The sequence below is a fragment of the Chiloscyllium plagiosum genome, unplaced genomic scaffold, assembly GCF_037043375.1.
Source record: "Chiloscyllium plagiosum isolate Xiang-an unplaced genomic scaffold, Cpla_swu_hap1 HiC_scaffold_2, whole genome shotgun sequence".
NCBI lineage: Eukaryota > Metazoa > Chordata > Chondrichthyes > Orectolobiformes > Hemiscylliidae > Chiloscyllium > Chiloscyllium plagiosum.
In genome coordinates this window covers 102402787-102429116 of record NW_028270140.1, presented here as the reverse complement: position 1 = coordinate 102429116, position 26330 = coordinate 102402787, and the positions used below count along the sequence as shown (strand labels likewise).

Here is a 26330-nt window from a genome sequence, read left to right as displayed (position 1 = left end):
GTTGCAAGAGATTCCAGTTGCTGGAAATACAAAGAATGTAAGTTTCAAAGAAGAGTCATATTGGAATCGAAATGCTAGCTTTGTTTCTCTCTCTAACACTTTCAATTTTATTAAGGTTCAAACATAATTTGTTAAGACATATGGAGGAAACATATTTTTAAAACTTGCATGTAATTTAAAAAAAAATTTACTTAAATGGAACATTACGCCTGTTTTCTTTAAAAATAACTTCCAAATTGGTCTTGGAAAATAACTAAGCCCTTGCCACTGTCCATTTAGTTAGAAGATACATTTTTTGAACCTGTTTGTAATAGGGCTTCCATTGTTGCTGTGGGGAAAGAGTGCCTCTTATCCATTCCAATCTCCAGCTTACTACCAGATGGCTACTAACTAGTGCTTTTCAGCAGCTGACACTGAATATGAAGTCAGGAATTTTAATTGTTCATTTTTACAAGGAGTGCTGGACTAAGACAGCCTCTGAATTTATACTCATTACTGTTTCAAGTTAACTAAGGTCAAGTCAAACAAAGTTTGGCTTCAAGAACAAAAGTGGTAATAGGGAGTTCATTATTCCAGGACGTGACCCTGCCTTAAAAAAATGACATGACTCATTGACACTGTGTATTGGCCTGAGGAAAACTGCAATTTCAATGTATCAAAGAACCACAATGCGGCCACAAACATTTTTCAGCATTTCTCACAATGCCTTATTTATTGAAATTTAAAACAGGTGTTTGGTGCTGAGGTTGCAACCAAAATATTTTCAACTCCATACTAAACCCTGTATTGATAAAGGAAGTTCTAAGAATAAGAGCTTGTATTCTTTCTTCATGCTGAACAAGTGCTCTTTCTTTTGCCTTGTAGAATACACCACGGAGACTATCTGTGACCATTCAATACTAAATGCTAGATAAAATTACTGCAAATTTGTTTTCTTACAAAAGCAACGATGCTTGGGATCTCATGAGCAATCATAGCCTTGTCTTCTTTTCAGATCCAAAACTAGTCTCTTTTTCTCCCAGAAACAAACTACCTCCAGCCACAATGAGACTGTTCTCTTGTGGTGAAATGAGAGAGAACTCAATTTGCAGGTGTTTCATTAGAAAGGTAAAAGGGAATTTAACCCCTGAGAGAACGTGGTAGGTAACTCTGGGTCTGCTCTTACACAGTTCCAATAGCCAGTCTCTTCAAAATCATATTGGATTACAAATAGCTGTGTATTAATTATTTATACAGATTTGATCTTATTGATTAAAATGACACCACTTCCCTTACTGTAATAATATGTGCTACAATGCTAGCACAAAAACAAAACCATGCAGCTACTAGAAATATGAAATAAAAATAGAAATTGCTGCAGAAACTCAGAAGGTCTGGCAGCATCAGTGGACAGCGAAACAGAGTTAATGTTTTGAGTCTAATGTATGTATGTTTCAGAGCAAAGAATGAATGGAATGATAAGGAATGAAATCCTTTGGTTGTGCAATTTGGCATTTGTGTAGATATCCATCTGCATTTGAATGGAAGAGGATCTTTAAACACTCAGCAGTGAGGTGGTTACACTTCGGTTCAGTAGTAATCAGTATTGGGAGTAAAAGAATCCACAGGAAAAAGCATCATACCTCTGCTATCTAGTGATAATAATATTGAATGATATTTAATGAGGGAAAAGTGCAGTCAATTCTGATATCCAATGGTCAAGTCATCAGCAACATCCCCAGAAAGGGAGAAACTTGGTAACAAGGTGGCAGGAAGAACTTGTTTTCGTTCATGGCTCATTTTCCTACAATAAACAAAAAGGTCCAATAAGTCTACTTGATCTTGACCCAATTTAGTTTGTTCATGTCCTGAAACTGATAAATGAAGTGAGACTGCAAACAGGCAGTAAATGCAAGTAATGTTTCCCACATTGGAAGTGCTGGTACAGGCAATGCAGCTTTAAATCAGTCTGTCTGGAAAACTCCTTGTCATGAGCTAAATGCTAAATTTTCTGTGGATGGCCATGCAAACCATTGAAATGCACTTCTGGCAAGGCAGCATTTGAGACCACTGGATCTGGAAGAATTTCAGAGTCTATGTTTCAATGAAAGCAAGCTTTGGGGGTGACATAGGCTGTATGCTTAACCTATTTAGCATCATCACCTGCGGCTGAGCCTTTTAAACTCTGGGTTTTATTTCTACCTGCTTGTCAGCTACCTACAAGAAGTGCCCAGAACCTTATCTTTCACAACATTTTTGGTAGCATTCCCTTCCTTGCTAAAGACAGATGCAAAGTACTCATTTAATCAGCTATTCCCTCTATCTCTATTTGTAATTTACCTTTCTACATCTTGCAGCGATTGTAATGAGGTCAGCAAGGTGCACCTCATAGAATATGAGTTCCCTGATTGGGGCTGTTAACATGGTCCAATCAGGGGACCCTGGCTCATAATATAACTAGGAGTGTCAGAGATTTGCTCACTCTGAGAGCTGTCTCTGAGGAAGCCAGACCAGTGTCAAGTATTACACGCATATAAGTAAAGGATGAATCGGTGATGCGATACCAGCCTCTGTGGAGTTATTTCACCAGTCCTCCGTTACTATTCTTTTCTATTATATGGCCGTAGAAACCTTTAACATTAACTAGCAGCAAAATAAGTTCTTGCAATTGAATCATATGATCTGAGCTGGAATGCTATTCAGTTTTATTTTATTGTAACCAACTGGGAAATGTTACACTTTTCTAACATATATATTAAGGGACACTAATAACCTGGTGTGTTGCATAGTTTACAGATACAGTATCAAAGTTCATTTATTTTATACATTTTCATTGAAACCATAGTGAAATGAAACTTCCATGAAGTACACCAGTGAATAATAGTGGTCTGCAAAATACACTATTAAGCTAGTCTGTAAAAATAAGATTCATTAGCATTGTATTGAAATAACCTGAAAACATTCATGGTTACTGTAGTGATTGTAATGAGGTCAGTCAGGTGGACCTCATAGAGTATGAGTTCCCAGACTAGGGCTGTTAATCTGGTCCAATCAGGGTGCCCTACCTGACAAGATAACAACAGGAGTGTCAGAGATTCTGTTCACTCTGGGAGCTGGCTCTCAGGGAACTGGATCAGTATTAAGGACTCTCAACATGTAAATGAAGTGTGACTTGCTGATTCAAGACTGCCTCTGAGTATGACGTAGGCCATTCAACCCCTCGACAATCTTGTGTCATTCAATCAGAAAATGACTGACTTGTGCCTTAATTTTATTTGCACACTTTGGATTACCTTATATTGTGGTCATTGGAAAAATAGCTTCCTGCCTTTTCAATTTACTTCAGCTATCCATCGTGTTTGTTATTACTAGCTAGTGGCATTCAATGGGCTCTGCAGCATTCACTCATTCTTGACATTAATTATAGGGTTGCATCTCTGGATTTCTTCACCTTGTAGCATAGCCTCATTCACCGGGATCATACAGTAGAAAAGTGCTGATTCTGTATCCAAAATTTTACAACAATTAAAATTAATAGGCAGAAAACATTTCAACATAGGAAACTGATAGTCAGAAAAAGATCAGCCAGTCCAAGATCAAACCTGTTCAGCATTCACGATAGATGGATATTTCTCTCATCCAACCAGCAAATATCTAATCTTCTGGGAGCAGGCTGTTATCTCCCATTGTGCTTTTGGCAAGTGAGGAGTTGTATCATCATTAAAGATACATAAGATTGATTCTTAGATGCATAAACATATAGTGGGAGATTGGTTGGGTTTGCAAGTTGCTGTTGATGTTGTAATTGTACCACTACTTCCTCTGGCAGTTCATTCCATACATACACCACTCTCTGTGTAAAAAGTTCTTAAACCTTTTTCCTCTCACCCAAAACCTATGCCCTCTAGTTTTGGACTCCCCACCCCAGGGAAAAGACCTTGTCTATTTACCCTATCCATGCCCCTCATGATTGTATAAGCCTCTATAAGGTCACCCCTCAGCCTCCAACGCTCCAAAGAAAACAGCCCCAGCCTATACAGCCCCTCCCTATAGCTCCAACCCTGACAAATTCCTTGTAAATCTTTTCTGAACACTTTCAAGTTTTACAACATCCTTTCAATAGGAGGGAGACCAAAATTGCACGCAATATTCCTAAAGTATTAACATCTTTTCCCTATATGACTTTCTGCATGTATCCTTCAGTTTATTGGACCACAGCAGACTGCCTATTTGCTTTTGTTATGAGACTATATGGAAGATCACATAGTTTGATGCAGTGCATTTGGGGTGTAAAAATCTCTGCTGGGGTCCTGAGACCTCTAGTCCATCGGTGCATGACAAGACACTGGCATTATGCTGCTTTCAGCTGAACATAGCTTCTACAATTTATACTTTTTTCTCCCATAATGAACTGAAGGGAAGAGATTATTATACTGAAATATCTCCCTCAGTCAGAAATGATCTTATCAGAATTCCCTCAAGAGCTGCCAGAAAGAACACAACTCTGTCTTTCAAGCAATCAGAAAAGTTTATGTACTGTGATCTACAAACCCCATGACATCATGTGTTTTTCTTCTCTATTGTGAGACCTTGTCAAAATTGAAACATGTGATATATCAATTGAGGATGCAGTATTACCTTCAGGAAACATTTTATCCTTGGGCAAACAAACCTGCATTTCTAATCAAAATGTAGGATTATTGTTATTCTGTAATACAGTGATTATCAATTATTTTGCCACAATCTAAAAATTACATTATGATATCCTTAGATTGAAGCACAAATTTGGTATTGACCTGAAATCCCTTAGTATTAATATTTTAATAATATTACAGCATGCAGTATAATCAGAGATGTTCTATTTGCCCTTTATGTCAGCGTTTTTCTGCTACTTGTTTTCTTAATAAAGGAAAAATGTATTTTTTCCAAGCATATGGGAGGCATTTTAAAACCCATAAGTAGAAGGATTAGGAGCAGGTGGGAAGATAAAAATTTAAAACAAACTCAAAACTGACCCCACTCTGCTACCTATATTTCGAATAGAGAAACATCAATAGTTGAGGGGCATGGGCAGCCAACCTGCTCCTGGGAGGCTTGGCAATTTCTGATATCATTTCAGAAAATTGTGTGCTTCTATTTTAAAATATTTTTCAATAATAATGGCTGATACTGCCTGGTCTTGGAAAACTGACGTATGGAAGGAGATGAAAAACGCTAGAAATATGAAATGATTACCTTGTAATATTTTGCTTGTGTGCCATGTAGAGTATTTCCTCCAGATCCATCAAGCTTAACTGCACGACATAGAGTCATAGAGATGTACAGCATAGAAACAGACCATTCAGTCCAACTCGTCCATACCGACCAGATATCATAACCTACTCTAGTCCCATTTGCCAGCACTTGGACCATATCCCTCTAAACACTTGCTAGTTCTATACCCATCCAGGTTCCTTTTAAGTGTTGAAATTGTACTAGCCTTCACCACTTTCACTGACAGCTCATTCCATACACGCACCACCTTTTGCATGAAATGGTTGCCCATTAGGTCCTTTTAAATTTTTCCCCTCTGACCCTAAATTTATGCCCTCTAGTTCTGGACTCCCCCACCCCAGGGAAAAGACCTTGACTATTTACCCTATCCATGCCCCTCATGATTTTATAAACCTCTATAAAGTCACCCCTCAGCCTCTGACACTCCATGGAAAACAGCCCCAGCCTGTTCAGACTCTCCCTATAGCTCAAACCCTCCAACCCTGGCAACATCCTTGTAAATCTTTTTGAACCCTTTCAAGTTTTACAACATTCTTTTGATGGGAGGAAGACCACAATTGCACACAATATTCCAAAAGTGGTCTAACCAATGCCCTGTACAGCTGCAACATATGACCTCCCAACGTCTATACTCTGACTAATAATGGAAAGCATACCAAACACCTTCTTCACTATCCTATCCACCTGCGACTCCACTTTCAAGAAGCTATGAACCTGCACTCCAAGGCCTCTTTGTTCAGCAACACTTCCCAGGACCTTAACATTGATTGTATAAATCCTGCCTTGATTTGCCTTTCCAAAATGCAGCACCACACATTTATCTAAATTAAACTCCAACTGCCACTTCTCAGCCCATTGGCCCATCCGATCCAGATCCCCTTGTACTCTGAGGTAACCTTTTTTGCTTTCCACTACACCTTCAATTTTGGTGTCATCTGCACACTTACCTCCTGTGTTCACATCAAAATCATTTATATAAATGATGAAAAGCAGTGGACCCAATACCAATCTTGTGACACACCACTGGTCACAGGCCTCCAGTCTGAAAGGCAACCCTCCACCATGATCCTTTGTTTTCTACCTTCGAGTCAGTTCTGTACCCAAATGGCTAGTTCTCCCTGTATTCCATGTGATCTAACCTTTCTAACTAGTCTACCATGAGGAATCTTTTTGAACGTCTTACTGAGGTCCATATAGATCATGCTGAGTGCTCTGCCCTCATCAATCCTCTTTGTTACTTGTTCAACAAACTCAATTAAGTTAGGAAGACATCATTTCCCACACACAAAGCCATGTTAACTGTCCTTAATAAGTCCTTGTCTTTCCAAATACACGTAAATTCTGTCCCTCAGGATTCCCTCCAACAGTTTGCCCAGCACCAATGTCAGACTCAACAATCTACACTTCCCTGGCTTTTCCCTACCACCTTTCTTAAGTAGTGGCACCACGGTAGCCAACCTCCAGTCTTCTGCCACATCACTCGTCACTGTGACCGGACTTCTGCCATATTCAATTCACTCCCACTGTCATGGTATCTAACTACATGTCATATGATCCCTACCTTGATGATGTCTGACCGCTGTGACATCCAACTCTCAAGTTTCTGATCTTCAACCTCGGAATATTTAACCTTTCTATTGTCCAGCCCCCGATACCCAATTCTGAGTCCAATGATCTTCCTGTGGTATCCTGTGGTATCTGATTCCCAACTATAATGATTAGCCATTGCATTATTTTTGACATTCTGACATGGGATCTTCACTCATTGGAGTGTAGATACTCAACTAACACCATACTGCCTCATGATCTGTTCCTGTTTGGTAAGATCATGGTTGATCTACAACTTAATACTATATAACAACTTAAAAACCGGAGGGACTGTGGATGCTGTATTTCAGAAACAAAAACAGAAATTGCTGGAAAAGTTCAGCAGGTCTGGCAGCATCTGTGAAGAGAAATTAGAGTTATAGTTTCAGATCTGGTGACGCATCCTCAGAGCTCACTTCACAGATACTGCCAGACCTGCTGAGCTTTTCCAGCAATTTCTGCTTTTGGCACTACATAACTACTTTGGTCTTTGTTACTTGTGTGGTGCTGCACTTTGGTCCAATATTCGCTGTGGTTATCACAAAACTATAATTTTCACTTTTAAAATTAACAATGAATCCTCAAAAGCCATTTGTAGAAGATAGTATTAAAATTGCAGCCATCACATGGAAATGTTTTTGAATACCACTGATGGAAGATCTGGGATGATTATTTAGACATTGCCCTGTTTTTATGGAATCCCCGGCCAGGAAAAACAGTTTCTACACACTTACTTTTATTCCTGCTTTTAATTGCTTGAAATCTTAAATTAGGTCCGCCTCCATATGAATACCAAGGAATATAACCCTCTTTTGGGTAATCTCACCTTGTAACTACACCCTTAATATCAGGAATCATTCCAAAAGATCTAAACTGCAAACAGTCCATGGTCAGTACACTACTCTTAAGATATAGTGTTCAGAACAATTCACGGTCTGAGCAAACCAAGGTTTTACATGTTGGTAGGTTAAACTCCGTCCCCATACATTCTATTTATAAGTCTTGCATTATATTAGTTGTTTTGATTACTTTTTGTATCTGTTCCTGCCATCTTAAATGGATTAGGTAATTGGGCCCACAAGTCTGTTTGGACTGGTAAGCTTTCTATAAATTATTCGGTCCTTTTCTATTTACCTCCAAAATGGATGGTCTCACACTTGCCTACATTGAAATTCATTTGCTAAATGATCTATAATTTCCTGATTTGCTTGTTTTGGCTTTCTTAAATATGGAATAGCATGCACAATTTTCCTAAAATATAATTCCCAATTGAAAGAGTTTCGGTTGATTATCGTAAAGGCATCTGTAATGTTCTCACCTATTTCCTTCCAAATCCTGAGATAGGAATCATCTGGCCCCTGGGGAATTGTCCTAGTTTACTAACATCATTATCTTCCTTACTTTATTTACATTATAAACTTTCCCCCCATTCAATATTAGTGTCCTTGAGAGATCTGACATACTATGGTCTTCCTTTACCCTAAGTCCTGATGCAAAATAATTATTCAATCTGCCTACTATTTCCTACTATTGACAATATCACTGTTATCAGCTTTCAAAAGGCTCACATTAGATGGTCATCACTGTCCTAATATAGTTTTTTTTTTATTTTGTAAGTTTCCGTTTTGTCAGATTCAGTCATTCGTTGTATCTCTCCCAGCTGCTAGGGCCTATGAAGGTTCTTACACTTCTTTTATTTCAGTTTTATGTATTTCCTTACCCTTTCAAAGTCCATGGCTGCTTTTTATTGATAATATCCTTGTAATGTTTTAAAGGATACATGCTCCCTACCAGACCCCATAGCTCCTATGTCCAGCCTCTATCAGGTAAGAAACATTTTGAAAAGATGAAAACATATCCTGCAATTAATTTCTGCAGGATGTACAGGGCACCCATATTTATGTTTTTCTGTTTGAAATGCCCTCATCCATGATCTTCACTGTAAATACAGGCCACTTCATTCCTTAACAAGTTAAACCTAACATTGCATAGCATTGATACAAGGGAGTATTTTTGTTTGATTCATCAATCCCTTTAGAAATATTCAATTTTGATCATAATCAACATTTTTTTAATCTGCGGTTTGTTAATATTCAGACCTCAAAACATTTCTATAAAATGACAATCAACAATTACTTGCAAGACTTTAGTGTATTCATTAATACACAAATATTTTACAGTTATTTTATCTAACCAATAAAAAAGCCTCCAATGATGTTTCAAAATGGGCCAGAAACAAATAATGCAGCGTTCTCTGTCCAATTAGAAACTTGCAGCTACTAAGATTACTAAATAAGGCATTTTGCTTGAATAAAGTCATATCATATTTACTCATTTTCCAAACTGTAACCTGGAAACAATGTAAATATTAGCTATTTACAACAAATACACATTCATTCCACCATGCCAAAATGGTTACTTTTAAGCAATATGCCTCAAAGCATATGCAAATTATTTTGAAATTTGGAATTAACTCAGGGCCTATGATAAAGGTTGAACACGGGTTTCTAAGCAGAAGGGCGCTGTCGTCCCAGGGAAGGGGATGGGCTGTCCTAGAGGTGGCCGGAAGGTGTGCCAGGATAGCCCACTGGCCGGATGGCGCATTGGGGTGGGTGAGAGCCCAAAGGTACGTAGGGGTAGACCGAGAGCCAGAAGGTGGGTAGCCGTCCTCAGCGCTGTCACCCCGGGCAGGTACCAGGGCGGGCTGCCCCAGAGGTGGTCAAAAGGTGCTGAGGGTGGTTAGTGAAGCCGGAAGGTGGGTAGGCCGTCCTGACCGCTGTCACCCCAGGCAGGTACCGGGGCGGGCTGTCCCGGAGGTGGTCGAAAGGTGTGTCAGGGTGGACCAAGAACTGGAAGGGGCATGGGGTGGACCGAAGGTGGGTAGGGGTGGGCTGCCTTAGAGTGGTTGGAAGGTGGGAGGGGCGGGGGCTTGCTGGGTCTGTATTGTCTGCACTTTTGTATGTAACAGTATTGTCTAATGTACAAATGTCATTGTCACTGTCTTGTCATATGTGGAACTGAGATTTGAGGTTTGTCCTCATCTCCCTGTAAAATGGTTGAACGGTAGAGTTTGGGGCCTAGCTTTGCTGCTCCTCTCCCTTGTAAAATTGCTGTCGCTTGTGTACAGCTGTAAATGTTTTTTTGTACGCTGTTTTGTAATTTGCTTAATAAAATAGAAAATCTAAGCGGAAGGGGTGCAATTATGCTATAAAAGATGTTGAAACATACCATGTATGTATATTATAAACAATAGGGTAAAGGTTAACATCAGAACAAGAGAAATGTCTTCTTAGTTTCCACAAGATTTCATCATTAATATTTTAGAAAAATGGAAAAGCAAAACCTGAAATAAATTTTGCCTTTGGTATTTCTTCCCTAACGAAGCTCTAGAGTAGAGTTAACTGCTTTCTGCCTGAGGCATTGTGTGGTTTAACAGCTCGTGGTCTCCCAAAGGAAACTATGAGAAGTTTAAAAGTAAAACAATCTATATGTTAGGAACTGAGGTTATGCTGTGTCTCAGCCACAGATTGTCTCCTCCTCAAGTTTCACAGTCACAATCTTTGAATAAGATATATCACACAATCAATATGTAAGAAAGCTTTAATTGCAAATGTAAAAAAAAATTCAGTATGATCAAGGGTTGGATTTAATGGGCTGCCATAGTCCTTGTGCGCACCGGGCCAAAATGTTGCTGGGGGATCCTACCCAAAATCCGATCTGCTGCTTGCAGGCCACATAATGCAGACAACAGTGTTTTAATGTTTTTAGAGCGAGTCTTGGAGAGCTGCAGTCCATTTAATGCCTGTCAACTCTGTAATCCCAGCTGTGCCAGCCAGCAGCAGGAGACATTGTTCTAACCCCATTGTCAAAGAGCATAGCTGAATCTGGGCTCGAGTGTCTAAGTGAGGAAGGTGAATGAGGTGGCAAGCTGGGTTCAAGAGGGCAGGGGGGAGGATTAAGACAATTGCTTCTGATGGACCCAGAAAGTTAGCAAAGGAGCTTGCCAATTACCAAGCAGTGCAGCTGAAGCAGTAATACTTCTCATATGGTATCAGTTTCCTCCTGCTGTGGATAAAATACCAATGGCAGAGAAATGAGACCCTATCAGTCACAGGGTGGGCTGGGCAGGCAACAGGAAGGCCACCCACTAGACTTTACATGTCTTCCTGAACACCTTACTACAGCGAGGAAGAGGCCATAGAACTGACAATAGAGGACCACATCTCTAAAGTGTGTCTTATGAGGGTGCCTCCACATTTGTAGTAATCAATGCATATGCAGAATTATATTGAAAGAAACACGTGGGAAAAGGGTTTGTGGCTGAGTTAATTCTTTTTGATTTCCAGTTTAGAATCTAGAAGCAAGACCAAGAGGCAGCCGAATATTGACCACCAGTTCTGAGGTTGGTAACTCAGAGCCCTTAAATGATGTACTGCTACAGCATTCCCTTCCACCCTTCATTCACACGATAACAACCAGCTCGGTGAGTTCATATTCTAGATTAGTCTCAGAGTCACAGTATGGGAAGCACATTATCTTTCAAGAGTCACTGGAGTCAGGAAAGGTCCTGGATGATTGGAAGATGGCTGTTGTAACCCCCTTGTTCAAGAAAGGATCAAGGCAAAAGATGGAAAATTATAGGCCAATCAGCTTAACCTCGGTTGTTGGTAAAATTCTAGAATCCATCATTAAGGATGAGGTTTCTAAATTCTTGGAAGAGCAGAGTCTGATTAGAACAAGTCAACATGGATTTAGTAAAGGGAGGTCATGCCTGACAAACCTGTTGGAATTTTTTGAAGAGGTAACAAGTAGGTTAGACCAGGGAAACCCAGTGGATGTGGTCTATCTAGACTTTCAAAAGGCCTTTGATAAGGTGCCACAAGGGAGGCTGCTGAGCAAGGTGAGGGCCCATGGTGTTCGAGGTGAGCTGCTGGGATGGATTGAGGATTGGCTGTCTAAAAGAAGGCAGAGAGTTGGGATAAAAGGTTCTTTTTCAGAATGGCAGCCAGTGACGAGCGGTGTCCCGCAGGGTTCGGTGCTGGGGCCACAGCTGTTCGCATTATATATTAATGATTTGGATGAGGGAACCGGGGGCATTCTAGCGAAGTTTGCCGATGATACGAAGTTAGGTGGACAGGCAGGTAGTACTGAGGAAGTGGGGAGGCTACAGAAGGATCTAGACAGGTTGGGAGAGTGGTCCAGGAAATGGCTGATGGAATTTAACGTGAGCAAGTGCGAGGTCTTGCACTTTAGCAAAAAGAATAAAAGCATAGACTACTTTCTAAATGGTGAGAAAATTAATAAAGCCAAAGCACAAAGGGATCTGGGAGTGCTAGTCGAGGATTCTCTAAAGGTAAACATGCAGGTTGAGTCTGTGATTAAGAAAGCGAATGCAATGTGGTCTCTTATCTCAAGAGGGTTGGAATATAAAAGCAGAGATGTACTACTAAGACTTTATAAAGCTCTGGTTAGGCCCCATTTGGAGTACTGTGTCCAGTTTTGGTCCCCACACCTCAGGAAGGACATACTGGCACTGGAACGTGTCCAGCGGAGATTCACACGGATGATCCCTGGAATGACAGGTCTAACATATGAGGAACGGCTGAGGATACTGGGATTGTATTCGTTGGAGTTTAGAAGATTAAGGGGAGACTTAATAGAGATGTACAAAATAATACATGGCTTGGAAAAGGTGGATGCTAGGAAATTGTTTCAGTTAAACGAGGAGACTAGGACCCGTGGACACAGCCTTAGAATTAGAGGGGGTCATTTCAGAACAGAAATGCGGAGACATTTCTTCAGCCAGAGAGTGGTGGGCCTGTGGAATTCATTGCCACGGAGTGCAGTGGAAGCCGGGACGCTAAATGTCTTCAAGGCCGAGATTGATAGATTCTTGTTGTCTAGAGGAATTAAGGGCTACGGGGAGAACGCTGGTAAGTGGAGCTGAAATGCACATCAGCCATGATTGAATGGCGGAGTGGACTCGATGGGCCGAATGGCCTTACTTCCACTCCTATGTCTTATGGTCTTATGGTCTTATTATGGACACGGGCTCCACAGTTGATGGAGGATCAGACATTTGAGTTCCCTGACAATTGGAGACTAAAACAGAGCTGGGTCCCATGCAGTTGAATCAACCCACTATAAGAAATCTGATGGTGGTTTACAGATAGGTTAGACAACATCAGGAAAAGATGCCAGATGCTATGGACAGACTTAAGTGAAGGCTAGGTGAGTCTATCCATGTTGCTCGTACAATCCTGGTTAAAACATCTGTGCATTCTGCTTCCTCCTAAGGTTGGCTGGTAACTGCCATGGAAGGCTTGATATGGCAGAGTTGTCAGTTGCTTATGGATAGAAACTCAGACCTACACTCCACTAAAGTAAGCATGGTGTAATGGTATACTGAAGCAATCATCAGGTGAGAGGGGAATTGGGCACTTCAACATCCCCCTAATGGCTCCTTTGCCTCAAGTAGTCAGGGTGCTGTATTGCACACAGTCAGCAAGGAGCAGGGCCACCATAGTACGCTGGGGATTTATCCAAGTGCATTCCAAAGTACTTGTGCTACTCAATCTACCTTTGGTGGCAGCAGGTTAAGTTGAAGAGGGGCTCTCTCCCTGTCTGCTTCCTGCCTGGTCTCCCTGCCTTCCTCCCTGTCCCAAACAGTCTGCCTTCCTTCCTGCTCCACACTCCCTCAGTCAGCCTTCCTGCCCCATGCCCGTTAAGCTGCCTCCATCTGATTTCAATCACCACATCATTGAACGATGCTCTTTCAGGACAGTAAAACCCAGTGGCCATTCTGTTCAAAACCACCAAGACTAACGCACCTGCTACACAGGTCTAAAATGCAGTCAAAAATCTAAAGGCGTGCATTGCTCACTCTTGAATAACAATTGAAAAGTGGTACTTAATTCTGGTGAGACTGCTTTTTAATTAGCATGCATGACATGCATTGATGAACACATTTAGTGAACTTAATAGATTGGTTTCATTCTTCCATTACGAAGCTGATTTTTGGCCTCCCATTTCATTACATTCCTGCTGACAACTTGCTTCCTGCCCCAGTAGCAGCACAAGATTTCATAAAAACAAAGGACTGTGGATGTGGGGTATCATAAACACAATGAGAAATTGCTGGAAAAACCATCAGATCTGGCAGCAACTGAAGAAAGAAAGCAGAGTTACTGTTTCAGGTCCAGTGACCCTTCTTCAAAACAAGATTTCATCCTTTTTATAAGTCTTAAGTTACTTCAGGCTCCAAAGTATTTTTGCCAGTGTCTGACAAAACATATACTTTGCTTAATTCATTGTAATTAATCTTTGTGTAACAGGGGAATAAATCAGAAGATCATCCTCAATAGATACAGGCACCTGACCTTAGAGTAGCATTGCTGAGTACATATGGGACCCAACAATCAGAGCAACCAGTTCAAGGTGAAAACCCAATGGAAATTCAAGAATACAGCAAAAAGAAGTTATGCATAAATTAAGACTAGGAGTCATTAAAGAGTGTAGCTAAATACAAACAATCATAGGGATAAGGTGAGAACAACTGAATGTTTGAAACTTGAGATAAAAATGCAAAATAAGAGCTGCAAACCCACAGCAGTTCCCTCAGTGTATGTAAAAGGCATATACATTAAAGATTTTGTGGAACAATTCAATAGAATGCACCTCAAGCACTAAGTTAATGAAGATTACTAGCTAGAAATCAAGCCTCCAGATTGCTTTATCAACCTGTCCCCCACCTCCCAAACTATGCCAACAGACTGAAACCAAACATCTATCAGTCTATCTTTGGGCGGCTGATCCCAATTGATTTGATCAGTGTTTCTATTCACACTGCCAAACACAAAGCATACTTCTGCCTGTCACCCTGTTGCAGCTGTCAGGGTCAACTTAAAATTAACTGATGCCAAACAAAATACACATACTTCCAAAGAAGACATTACAAAGTAGTCAATAACTGTTGGGTAACTTGTAAGTTAATTAGCAATTGAAAATAAAATACTTCCAAAAGTATCAGCACACCATTCTTTTACACTTCATGACATTGTGGGTTTACTTGCACCAAATGGACTGCTGTGGTTCAAGAGATACCTCACCATTATCTTCTCAAGGGCAATTAGGGGGTGCTCAACAATTGCTGGCCCACCCAGCAATGCCAACATCTCATGAATCTAAATAAATCTTTCCTCTCAAATGACTGCAAAGCTACGTTATTGCTTTTATGATATATTTTTCTTTAAGGAGGGAGATAATCTCAAAAATACCATTATGTGTTCTTAAAGATATAATAATCAAAGCAAACAAAGCATACTGTGAAATTAATGATTATCCCAAACATTGCATAAGTATACTGCCCCATGTTGCAGAGAGTGTTCAGTAAGCAGGAGCTAGGCTTTTTTAATAATCCGCAATTTATTAATTTGAACAGACCGGAGATTGTAAATGTAAAACTAATCATCATTGCTTATTGGAGTACTTTGACATTTTTGGCTTGAAGTCTCATTAATTTTATGGCATACAAAAAATGTAAGGGAAATGTTAGCTGATCAATACTCTGCCTCTCTCAAGTAGCACTACAGTTCAAATCCCAGGGGGCTTTCAGACCAGAAATTAACTGTGTAAAATATCAAATGCAAATGCTGAATAGTGTCACACAGATGAGAATACAACCTGAAAAGTCTCATTTAATGCAGACAAAAAAATGCTGGCCCAGCAAATTATCTGCAATCCCATAAAAAAAGGTTAGAAGTTGATCCTTTAAAATGATGTATCGACTTTTGCATGTGAACTTCTGCTTAAAAAGTTTACAGTGCTTCTATTTACCAGATATTTAAGGTGATGGATAGTTGAAGAGGCAGCATATCTGCTGATTAGCCTCTTTTGCAGTTTCACTATTTTTATTAAATGTCACTACAGCCTCAAGGTAGGCAGATGTTACTGTGCCTCAGCATTTCTCTTACATTCTTAACATCTGGAGTTAAGTTTTGGCACCGTGGGTTTCTCTGAATGTAGCAACTGTCACCTTGCCTACCATTGTGCACCAGCTTGCCTTTCAGTGAAACAGATAAGGTGAGGGGAAAGGGTGACTTTTGATCATTCAGTCACACAAAACACTCTGGGTAAGAATTCTCATTTCTTCCTGCCTCTCTGTTGCCTATCTATCCAGATGGCAGTGCAATTGCCTGCAGCATCCAAACATAAATCTTTTCTCAGGGATTGGTGAAAAGAATATTGCAGGTTGTTACTGATTGTCAATTTGTCTTGTACATTATTGCATATCTTTGGTATGAATTCAGCGTTGCATATTAGCTTTGATCAGTTTATCAGTCCCAGTTACATGAGGAATGGAAATGCATTGGTTATGCCATCCAGTTCAGTAAACTGACTTCAGCCTCCATTGTAAACTAAAGTCATTCTGAGATGGTAATTTTAAACACAATATGACCATGATTTGCATTAATTCCGAGTCTCTTGCTAGCTTTTAACATGTATTTTAGCCCCTAATGTGAGTGAGTAGTTACAAACTGTGGCAATTGGCTTTAAATAAGAAAGGGTAAGTCAGAAAAGCTTTTCCACTTTCAAGATCCTCTTCTTAACTCCTGTCAGTTGAATTAGGTTAAAATCAAACACCCTCACATCAATTGCTTACCTTCCTGCATTTCTACATTACTACATTAGGGTGTTGCTGAATCTTGCAATATTGCTTTATTTAATGTGTTTGATTAATACTTGATAGCCTTTTATAAGAATAATGAAGATTAAAAGATTGTAACCAGCTGAAAATTAAGATCAATCTGTCAAAACATTTAGCATCACATTTGCGCTTGCTTAGATTTCACAATCCATCCTTTCAAAATAACTTAAGCAGAAAAACAGAATATTTCTGGGAGACCATTCAGTTTGACCTACAAATATAATGGGAAGTAATGGAAGGTGTATTTTAAACTTGATATTGGACCCAAAGTTACACAGTAAACAAAACAGTACATGGAGGGCAAGAGGAATTTGAGGCTGGGTGAGAAGAAGTAATGAGAATGCAAGCATGCTTGTTTGGAGAAGTAACTTTAATACAGACCATGTGGGCAAATATGCTGAGGATTCTATCTTACAGAGTTTTATCAAGGTGAGTGAATCTGAATATGTAATTCTGGAAGGAGGGGGCCAGGTTATCATAAGTGGAAAATGACCATTAAATGTTGAATAATTCATTAAACATTTTCAAGTTATTAACTGTGCAGTTGTACCAATATGTCTGCAAAATAACATATATCATTGCTAAGTAGCAGTATGGCCAGTTTACTAACTAGTTCTAGTTAATATGAGAACAGGTTAGGATAGTTTATGCTGTCCATATTTGTAAACTAAATTGAGTTTCCACCATAAACCTGCAGAGTTAAGTTATTCTGGTAGACAACCTTTAGCGCAATGGACCCTACTACTATATTTATTCAACTTTTGCAAATGAGCACAGACTCAATCCTCTCCTATTTGCAAGGCTGTGAAGTTCTTGCAGCTGGTACCTGAAACACAATATAGTAGAACAGCTCCAGATACACATTACACAGGAGGATTTGTAAACTTAGTTACATTAATCATACTTTTGATGTGTGACCAATAATGAATAAGCAAAGCTTCCAACTGCAATAATTTCTATGAATAGAACTCCTCAGCAAACTTTAAACTCATGACATTAAGCTGCAAAGAAAATCCATATGGAAATAATATTGGAAACAACTTCTTTGTGTGAAGATCATTGAGCAGTTCAACGTGATCAAGGGATAGTCAAGTATTTAGTTCTTTACATTTCTTGAGAAATCAAATTATTATTCTATGTAAAGACAGAAGATCACAACAAGTTTCAGGAAATGTTATTAAATCACTTATATTGCAACTGCATCAATTTAATATCTGGTTGTATTGCCCTTCAAGCTACATATCAACCTGGATTTACAAGTTGTAATCTTTAACTTTAGGGCACTAACATTTAGCTGGGCTCGTTGTAGTCTCCAATGTGATCTTAATAACATCAAGTAAACTAATCATTTTTAATACATTTGACAACCTCTTGGCTCCTTTCTGAAAACTCTCTTTTGTCTTGGCATCTATTTTTGCCTCAGTACACTCCAGTGAGGTTTTCTACATTAAGGGTGCTATATTAATTTCAGTTGGTATTGCTGTTCTCGCTCTGGAAATGGCATTTGTAGTGTATGAAGAGTTTTAAGCAGTCGCAACTATCCTCAGCCAGAGTTGCTGAGAGGAATGTGTCCTGTTGCCAGAGTCATAGATGCAAATCTTCAGTAAATTCGATTCACTCTATGTAATAATTACACAATGTTCCCCACCATTTGTCAATCCTCAGATACTTAATCAGCCTATGCCCATAAGCTGCAAGTAATGTTCATGCTATATAAATGCCAGTCAATGACCACCTCCAAGAAGAATGAAGCAATCCCTTCATACCATTCAATGTCATTACCATCACTGAATCCGCCACTATGAACATCCTGGGAGGGGATTTCATTGACTAGAAACTAAACTGGACCAGCAATATAAAAACTATGACTGCAAGAACAGGACAAAGGTTATGAATTCTGTGGTAGGTATTTGATCTCCTGTCTCCATAATGTTTGTCCCAAACACGAAATAATCTTGACACTATCCAAAACAAAGCTGCCTGCTTGTCTGGCACCTCATCCAATACCTCCAATATCTATTCCCTTCACTACCGATGCATAGAGGCAGAAGTCTATATCATCTACAAGATGTATTTCAGCGCGTCACCTGGACTCCTTCAACAGCACCTTCTAAACCCGCATTCTCTGCTTCCTAGAAGGATAAGAGCAGCAGATGGATAAAATACCACTATGTATAAGTTCCCCTCCAAGTCACACACCACTTTGATTTGGAACATGATCCCTGTTCCTTCAGTATCATTGGTTGAAAATCCTACACATACTTCTTTGTGGGTTTATATACATGCCAAGGGCTGCAGCAGTTCACAGGCAGCTCACACCATCCACTCAAGAGCACATAGGATTAAGTCTGGCCTAACCTGCGAAACTCATATCCCCATGAATGAATTCAAAGAAATGATTCCACTATTGGATTGATGAGAGCTAAGTAGTATAAAAGGTTTACTCTATTTATCTCTCCACAGATACTAATAGACCTGCACAGTATTTTGTTTTATTCTTAGTCTAAATTGTCAGCATCCAGAGCACCTTAATTTTTAAAATGTTTAAAGCTTGATTCCTAGCCTGTGCTGCATTAGCTGTTCTCAATCAGGGCTGTGACAAGGAATTGGAATTAGCCTTAGTGCCCTTTGGTTCAGGAGAAATAATTCAGACAGAGCTCTGGCCTGATCAGTATTGTGCTGGAAAGTGTGCATGCATAGACAGCGAGGGCAGAATTGAGCCTGGTTATCATTCAACTGTCAGTCAAATTAGCCTATCAATGCAGAAAGAAAAATCAGTAAGTTATTTTTTAATTATTCATTTGGCAGTTTTAGGAAATACTTATAGTGTGATGTTGGAACTAACAATCCAACAGCTTCAGCTGATACAGTGTGAATAGTTGTGTTGCTACCAGCAATGGCTATCTCAAGGAACGTGGGCAATGCTCTAAATTGGTTGGCCACAGTCAGATGAGCAGAAAGTGAGCTGTTCCTCACTTGGGGCGAAAGAGGTCACATCTTCCCTAGCCAGTCATGAAATGATTGGTAGATTTTTTTGCAAGGTTGAAATCTGGAATGTCACTATTCAGGTAAGTTACTAGGTTGAAACTTTTGATACTTGCAGTATACTTGCAGTCAAGCAGGAGTGTGGCTTTGAGAGATGGGGCTGTCATTAGTCTGTCAAGTGCAGAGTTTGTTCAGGTAGGCATTACTGGATTTCATACAAGCACATGTTTTTTTTTGAGGTTCTACATCAATGGGAATGCTTTATTTGCTGTCAATTTCTCTTAGGAGGATGTTTTTCCTGGCCATCCAAAGGTTCAGTACGTGTTAGTAGAGAAAACCAACAGGTCAATAGTTTCAAAAGTAGGCAACTACCACATCAGTGTGATGGCTCCTGAACCCAAATTGAACAGCAGTATTCTTTGGGTAGATCAGGGAAAGTGAAATAGTTATTTTCCATTGATTCTGCTGCATCAGATGGTACTATCAATTTTACAAGTTGCAAGCTGAAATAGTATCCTTGGTAGTAACCATCACACCTCTTCAGCTGAAGAAGGGAGTTAAAATGAAGAAAATAAATAGCCATTCTCTGATCCTGGAATCTTCCTACTTTATTCTGATCTCAACCTGTTCTTACAAATGCCATTTTCTGCAGTATGTGACAGGAGTCTATCTCTAAACACACATGTTGTGTTCAGATTACCCAACCTGGAATTTAGGCAGATCCACCCACAGCAGCTATTGTGTTTCCACATCAGGTCATATCTTCCACGAGTTGAACTGTGGATCAGTCATAGAGTCATAGGGATGTACAGAACGGAAACAGACATTCTGGTCCAACTCATCCATGTCGACCAGACATCCTAAATTGATCTAGTCAGATTTGCCATATCCCTTTAAACCCTTCCTGTTCACATATCCAGATGCTTTTTAAATGCGGTACTTGTACCAGCCTCCACCACTTCCTCTGGCAGCTTATTCCATCATGCGAGTTACAGAGGTAAAGCATGGCTCTTCCAAAGAAGCCTTGGAATCTTTTTACTCTGACCACTCCCTATTGCCACATTATTGCCCAGGGATCCCTCCTCCATCATCAGATATCTGACTGTTTCGGACTATTCCATGGATCCTCACCATGGCTTCCTATTTTGAAATCCCTTCTTGCACCACTAGGCAGGTAGTCGATCTGGCTGGGCTTCAGTGAGAGACAGAAAACATTTACGGAACTGAAGAACCTCAACCTCTTAGTTTCATCCTTCCACTTCAGACTCGCAAACGTCATGCAACCTCCCATTAAAATCACAACAAACTGGGTTTTATGGGAGTAAGCATTACTTATTGAATTCATGATAGCTCCAGTTAGACAAGAGATTGACCCATGGATTGCAAAGCATTTTGCATTAAATATATTCCCACGGCCTTTCTTTCACTTTCAATCAACATTCATGATCGTCACTCTTATGTAAACTAATTTATTATTCCACTCAGTGGAAATTATTTATTAATATACTTACTACAGTGCCAAAGTGTTCCTAGGTAAGCCTAACATAAATACATTATTTCACTGAATTTAATTGGAAGTGTTGATAAACCCTTTTCTGGCCACGTCAGACTGTGTTTCAATCAGTGAGCATGACTATGCATTTCATTAATACATCCAAGATCCAAAAACATTTCTGTGTTGATTTTGCCTGTGAATTCCACATACCAGGAAAGCTGTGAGACTCCTCTGTGGTGATTCCCATTCAAAGCAGCTGTTAATGTAACGACCAGTATTGACCAGTACCATGATGCAGCGCCTCACACGGTAGTAGTTTTTCTGGAGTAGCTGAGAAAGGCAAGATGAGTGTTAATATTTCTTACCCACTATTTGATACAAAGCATTGAATAACAACTAAAGGAATGTCAAGCCTCAGGGTAGTTATAAGAATATTCCTATTTATATGTTTAAAAACTACTGAAGGTAAAACACTTACCCAAACATCTTGACTAAACAAAATCCTCTTTGCAATGAATGAGGTAAAGCAGTCAAAGAAACCCAATAATTTATGCCACAACCTACTTGCTCTTTACAGACGGAGGTGGAAATTCTAAAAAAGCTGTGAAGAAAAGTAGAGAGGGAGCTGCATATTCTGGCAGTGGGGATGTCTTGAAGGTCATGGAAAATAGTGGGAAAAGCAGTGGAATCCAGTTCACACAACAATATAAAGACTAAGGATCAGAAGTACATTATATAGCTCCTCTTGTCTGTTCTACCTTTCAAAATAGTCATGGCTGATCTTCTACCTTAGATCAAATTTCCTCTCCATTCTGCAATTTCTTCAATGCCTCAGCAAAATCTGTAATTTCTTTTATCCATTCATGGAATGTAGGCATTGCTGGCTGGACCAGCATTTATTGCCCATCCCTAGTTGTTCTTGACAGGTGGTGGTAAGATGCCTTACCATCCATTTAATACAGGATGACCCACAACATCACTAATGGAGGGAATTCAAGAAATTAATACAAAAGATAAAATCTAAAAATAAGGAGAATCCCACTTCAGTCCAAAAAGAGAATAAATGTTTTACTTAGAGGGTTTCGAACCCATACTTACATCATGTGTCCCATTTAGTAAACCACTGACATACCATCTGGATACTAATATTATTGTTATGATCCAAGCTGATTTCTACTGGACAAGTCAGATCCCAGCTGGCTTGATAGATCTTTTATTTTGAATTAATGAGGTACTCTTTCACAAAAACACAAACACACAATGCTGCAAATTTATTATGCAAAAGAGATGAAGATAAATTAACAAAACCATTCACATATAATATGAATTTAAAGATCTTGAAACTCACAATAAAATACAATCAATTTAATCGCAAAACCCACCTTTACAGTACTTACAGAACAAAGGATTCCCTTCTAGTTCAAGTTTATAAGACTTAATTTAACAACGGCTTCAATGTTCCATCTTGAGAATCTGTTATTTTCTGAAGCCTTTTTACAAAAAAGCTTAAATTTTCTCAGCTTCAAATAAATCCTTCACAGTTTTCACAAAACACTTCTGATCTAGAACTTTAAAACTCAACTCTGACTAAGGTTACCTCTTCCTTAACAGTTTTAAACTACCTCCCTTTCACAGGAGCAACCATTTTACACATTCAGTTTCAGCCAAGATGTCTGCAAAACTGAAACCTTAAATCTTTATCTGCCAAGATAAGGGTGTTTATCCTAAATTCAAAAATAACTGTAGGAAGGAGATGAAGAAGGTGGCAATACTCCTTATGAGTAACAACACATTTCTGTAAATCAAGAGTATCTCAGATGGGTAAAGGACAAAATCGATTTGGCTAAAGTGGAGGTGCAATGACATTGCTCAGTGTAGCCCACATGCTGCCAGTAAATGGGAAAGATCCTGAGAAACAAACTTTGAAGGAAGTTACATGAAAGAATTGGAAAGTAGTTATAGCGAGGGCATAATTTTGGAATAGTAGTACTATAAAGGGAAGAGAGGGTTTAGAGTTTGTAGAGTGTAAGGAGCATTTACTGCAGTATCTTTTTAATCTAACAAGGAAGAAGGCATTGCTAGACTTTTTTTTTCAGGAATGAGAGGAGTCAAGTGGATCATGTTGAGGACAGCAATCTTTGTATCCAGAAAAAGAACAATTTACTGGAGGGAAGCTAATTTCAGGGCATAAGAATAGATCTAGACCAGTTAATTGAAAACACAGATTAGTATCAGGCCCAAATTAAAAATGGGTTGCAGAAGAAATAGCTAAAGAACAGTCAAGATAAATTCCTACAATGAGGGCTGTTTTAGTAGAGTGGTAATATCCCTTCCTTTGGGTTACAAATTGCACCTGCTCCAGAGGTTATGTCATAACATGTCTGAAAATGTTATTTCAATCTGTCTACATTCCTTGCAATGGGGACAAGGGAAGTAAACAAATCAAAATCTCTCTGGAATGTAACAGAGGTAGGAATTTAAAATGAAGCAGAAAAATGTGGCTAGCGCAAACATCAATGGATAATACAATTGAGAACCAGGAATATATATGGTAAAAAGATGAGAAGAGATTTGGGACTGAATTGAGACTAAAAAGGGAATTTTGACCAGGAGGTAATGGGCACGCTGAGGTATTCAGTTAATACTTTACACCTGTCTTTATTAAGGAAGAAGATATTATCTGTGTCATGGTAAAGAAAGGTAGTTCAGACACTGGAAAGATTTAAAATTGATAAGGAGAAGAGTTTTAATTAGTAAAGTTACATGTCAATTGTTCTTCATTGCTTCTTAATTGTAGCTAGAGTCCAATCAGGTCACAGAAAAAGCTAAAGATAATAGTACTGCATGGACTTCCAAAAGACCTGTGATAAAGCGTCAGTGATAGGCCTAGGAGCAAAGTTAGAGCTTATGTAAGTTTCAGCTCAAGTGATACAAAATTGGCTAAAAAACAGGAAACAGAGCAATGGTAGTTTGTTGATTCTCAGACTGGAGGAGGTTTTGTCGTGCAGTGCCCCAGGGACTAGTGCTCTTCCTGATAAATTTTGTGATCTCGACTTTGGAGTTGAATTTCAAAAATGCAGGTAATGCAAAATATCAAAGTATTCTGAACCATCATTTGGCTGGTGTGGAGCTTCAGAAGGACATAGGCAGCTTGATGTAATGAGTAGACAAGTAGCAGATGAAATTTAACATCATGTGTGAAGCAATTAATTTTGATAGAAAGAACTTGGAGAGATGATTCTAAAAGTGGGGCAGGAGCAAAGGATACAATTGTAATGTGTATAAATCATTGAAAGTTTGAGAGAACAGTTAATGAAGCATATGGAATTGTGTGCTTTATCAAAAGAGGCATGGAGTACAACAACGAAAAATTTCCATTTAACTTGTATAACACTCTAGTTTGGCTTCAAATAGAATACTGGGCGGGTTCTGGGAAAAGCACTTTATGAAGCATGTAAAGACTTTATAGAGGGTGCAGAAAAGTTTACAAAAGTGGTCCCTGTAGAAAGACTGAAGATGTTGAGACTGTCTTCGTTGAGGGGTGATTTGATCAAGGTATTAAAAATTATTGGCGATCTGGGCAGAGTGGATAGAGAGAAAGAATTTCCAATGGTAGTAGGATCAAGAATCAGATGGCACAGATTTAGGAAACTGAGCAAAGAAATTATGACATGAAAAAAAGTTATGAAGTGATTGTTAGGATCTGCAATGTGGTAGAAGTAGGGCTAATTGAGTGTTTCAAAAGAGATTCTGATTATTGTTCAAAAGGAGGAAGTTTAAGAGTTATAAGGAGAAGGCAGAGGAGTATCATTAGGTGAAAAGCTCCTTCATAGAACAGGCACAGACACAACCAGTAAAATAGACTCCTTCTGTATTGTCACCACTCATTGGTTCTACATGATCATGGTGTTATTAGATAAAAAATATCTATAAGATAATGTGACACTGCTAACTAATATTATTCAAAATTTAAAATTAGCTTCATCCCTGGAAGCTAAATTTTATAAGGTGTAAGGGGCAACTATATAATTGAAAAATTGATTAAAACATATTGGTACATTTTTTGCCTGGAGCCATGTTGGACAATCTCATTTCAAATTTATTTGTGTCTTGATATTTAACATAAATACAACTAATTCAAGTACTATGTTTGAATGTATTTTTAATGCCCTGATGTTCTTTTCTGTGTTGGAAATCCTATAGGTACAGAGGCATGGTGCCACAGCTGTTGACAGCCCTCTAATACTAAGAAACAATTTTTACATACTCACAGAGGATTTAGTTGCTTAATGGACTCAACATAGAGGATGTGGGGAGTAAGATATTGAACATCTTGCTGTGTTGATCATCATCAACATTTCCAAAAGGTCCTGTGGAGCAGGAACAGTGGCTTAGACTTCTTTTAACATTGGGAATCACTGAGGTGAACTTGTTTACTTTAATTTTAAAAAATGAATTAAAGGATTCGATGAGTAAATGTGCTTGGATTTTCGTTCTAGACCTAACTGTTTCATACTACTAAGTGGCTATTGAGTAACTTCATTTTATACGAATGTTGCAAAGTTTATTAATGCAACTATGATTGCATAACTGTGCCACAGAATAATGCAGCCAGATTTAAGGGTCTAGATGCCACAAGTCTCGTGGAATTTACCTTTGACACCTGAGGGTTTGTATCTTGTGGAAAAGATACCTCAGAACAGATGTGTGGATGAAGTGTGGAAGTATATCAAGGCAGTTAATGCAGTGTCACTGACGAGAAGGACCTGGAATGAAGTAAAGAAGAAAGAACAGCGCAAAAGTACTGCAAGAATATTATTGTCTAGTAGTAGCATGGGACATACATGAACGTTGTGAAAAGAAGTAAATGTTAAAGATACATAATATCTAAATCTGAATTGACATGGAGAAATGTTAACTAAAATATAGAAAGTAGTTGATGAAATGGCTGCAAGGTTATGCAAATTATATTATTCATGCTATGATATGAGAGAAATGTGCTTCAGAAAGTAATTTTCACAGACCAAATCCCTGAGGCAGATGTGACATACAATTGAAGAGGAGAGCCTCAAATGAGTGCTATGCCCCTCACCACAATCTATTGACTGACTTTCTTGTCTCTTTTACATGCTGTCTCACAAAGCTTGTTGATCACTCATTCATATCAACCTTAAGATAATGATTGTAGATAAATAAAACAAGAATTTTGTAATGTGTAAAACAGGTTAGCTTTGTATATACCCCTTGGATGAAAGTTATGTGCCTAAAATATTAGACAAATAAACGGTACACACCTTCAACATT

At 39.0% G+C, this 26330-nt stretch overlaps 1 protein-coding gene across 15 annotated transcripts in view; it reads right to left on the bottom strand.

The window, feature by feature from the left end:
• The window catches only part of mctp1a (multiple C2 domains, transmembrane 1a), a 643540-nt gene that overhangs the window by 178462 nt on the left and 438748 nt on the right, over nt 1–26330 (bottom strand). For all 15 annotated transcript variants that reach the window (XM_087999145.1, XM_087999160.1, XM_087999167.1 and 12 more), the window contains one exon: nt 21237–21356. In XM_087999145.1, coding sequence (XP_087855271.1) covers nt 21237–21356 — 120 coding nt within the window. The remainder of the gene's footprint in view (nt 1–21236; nt 21357–26330) is intronic.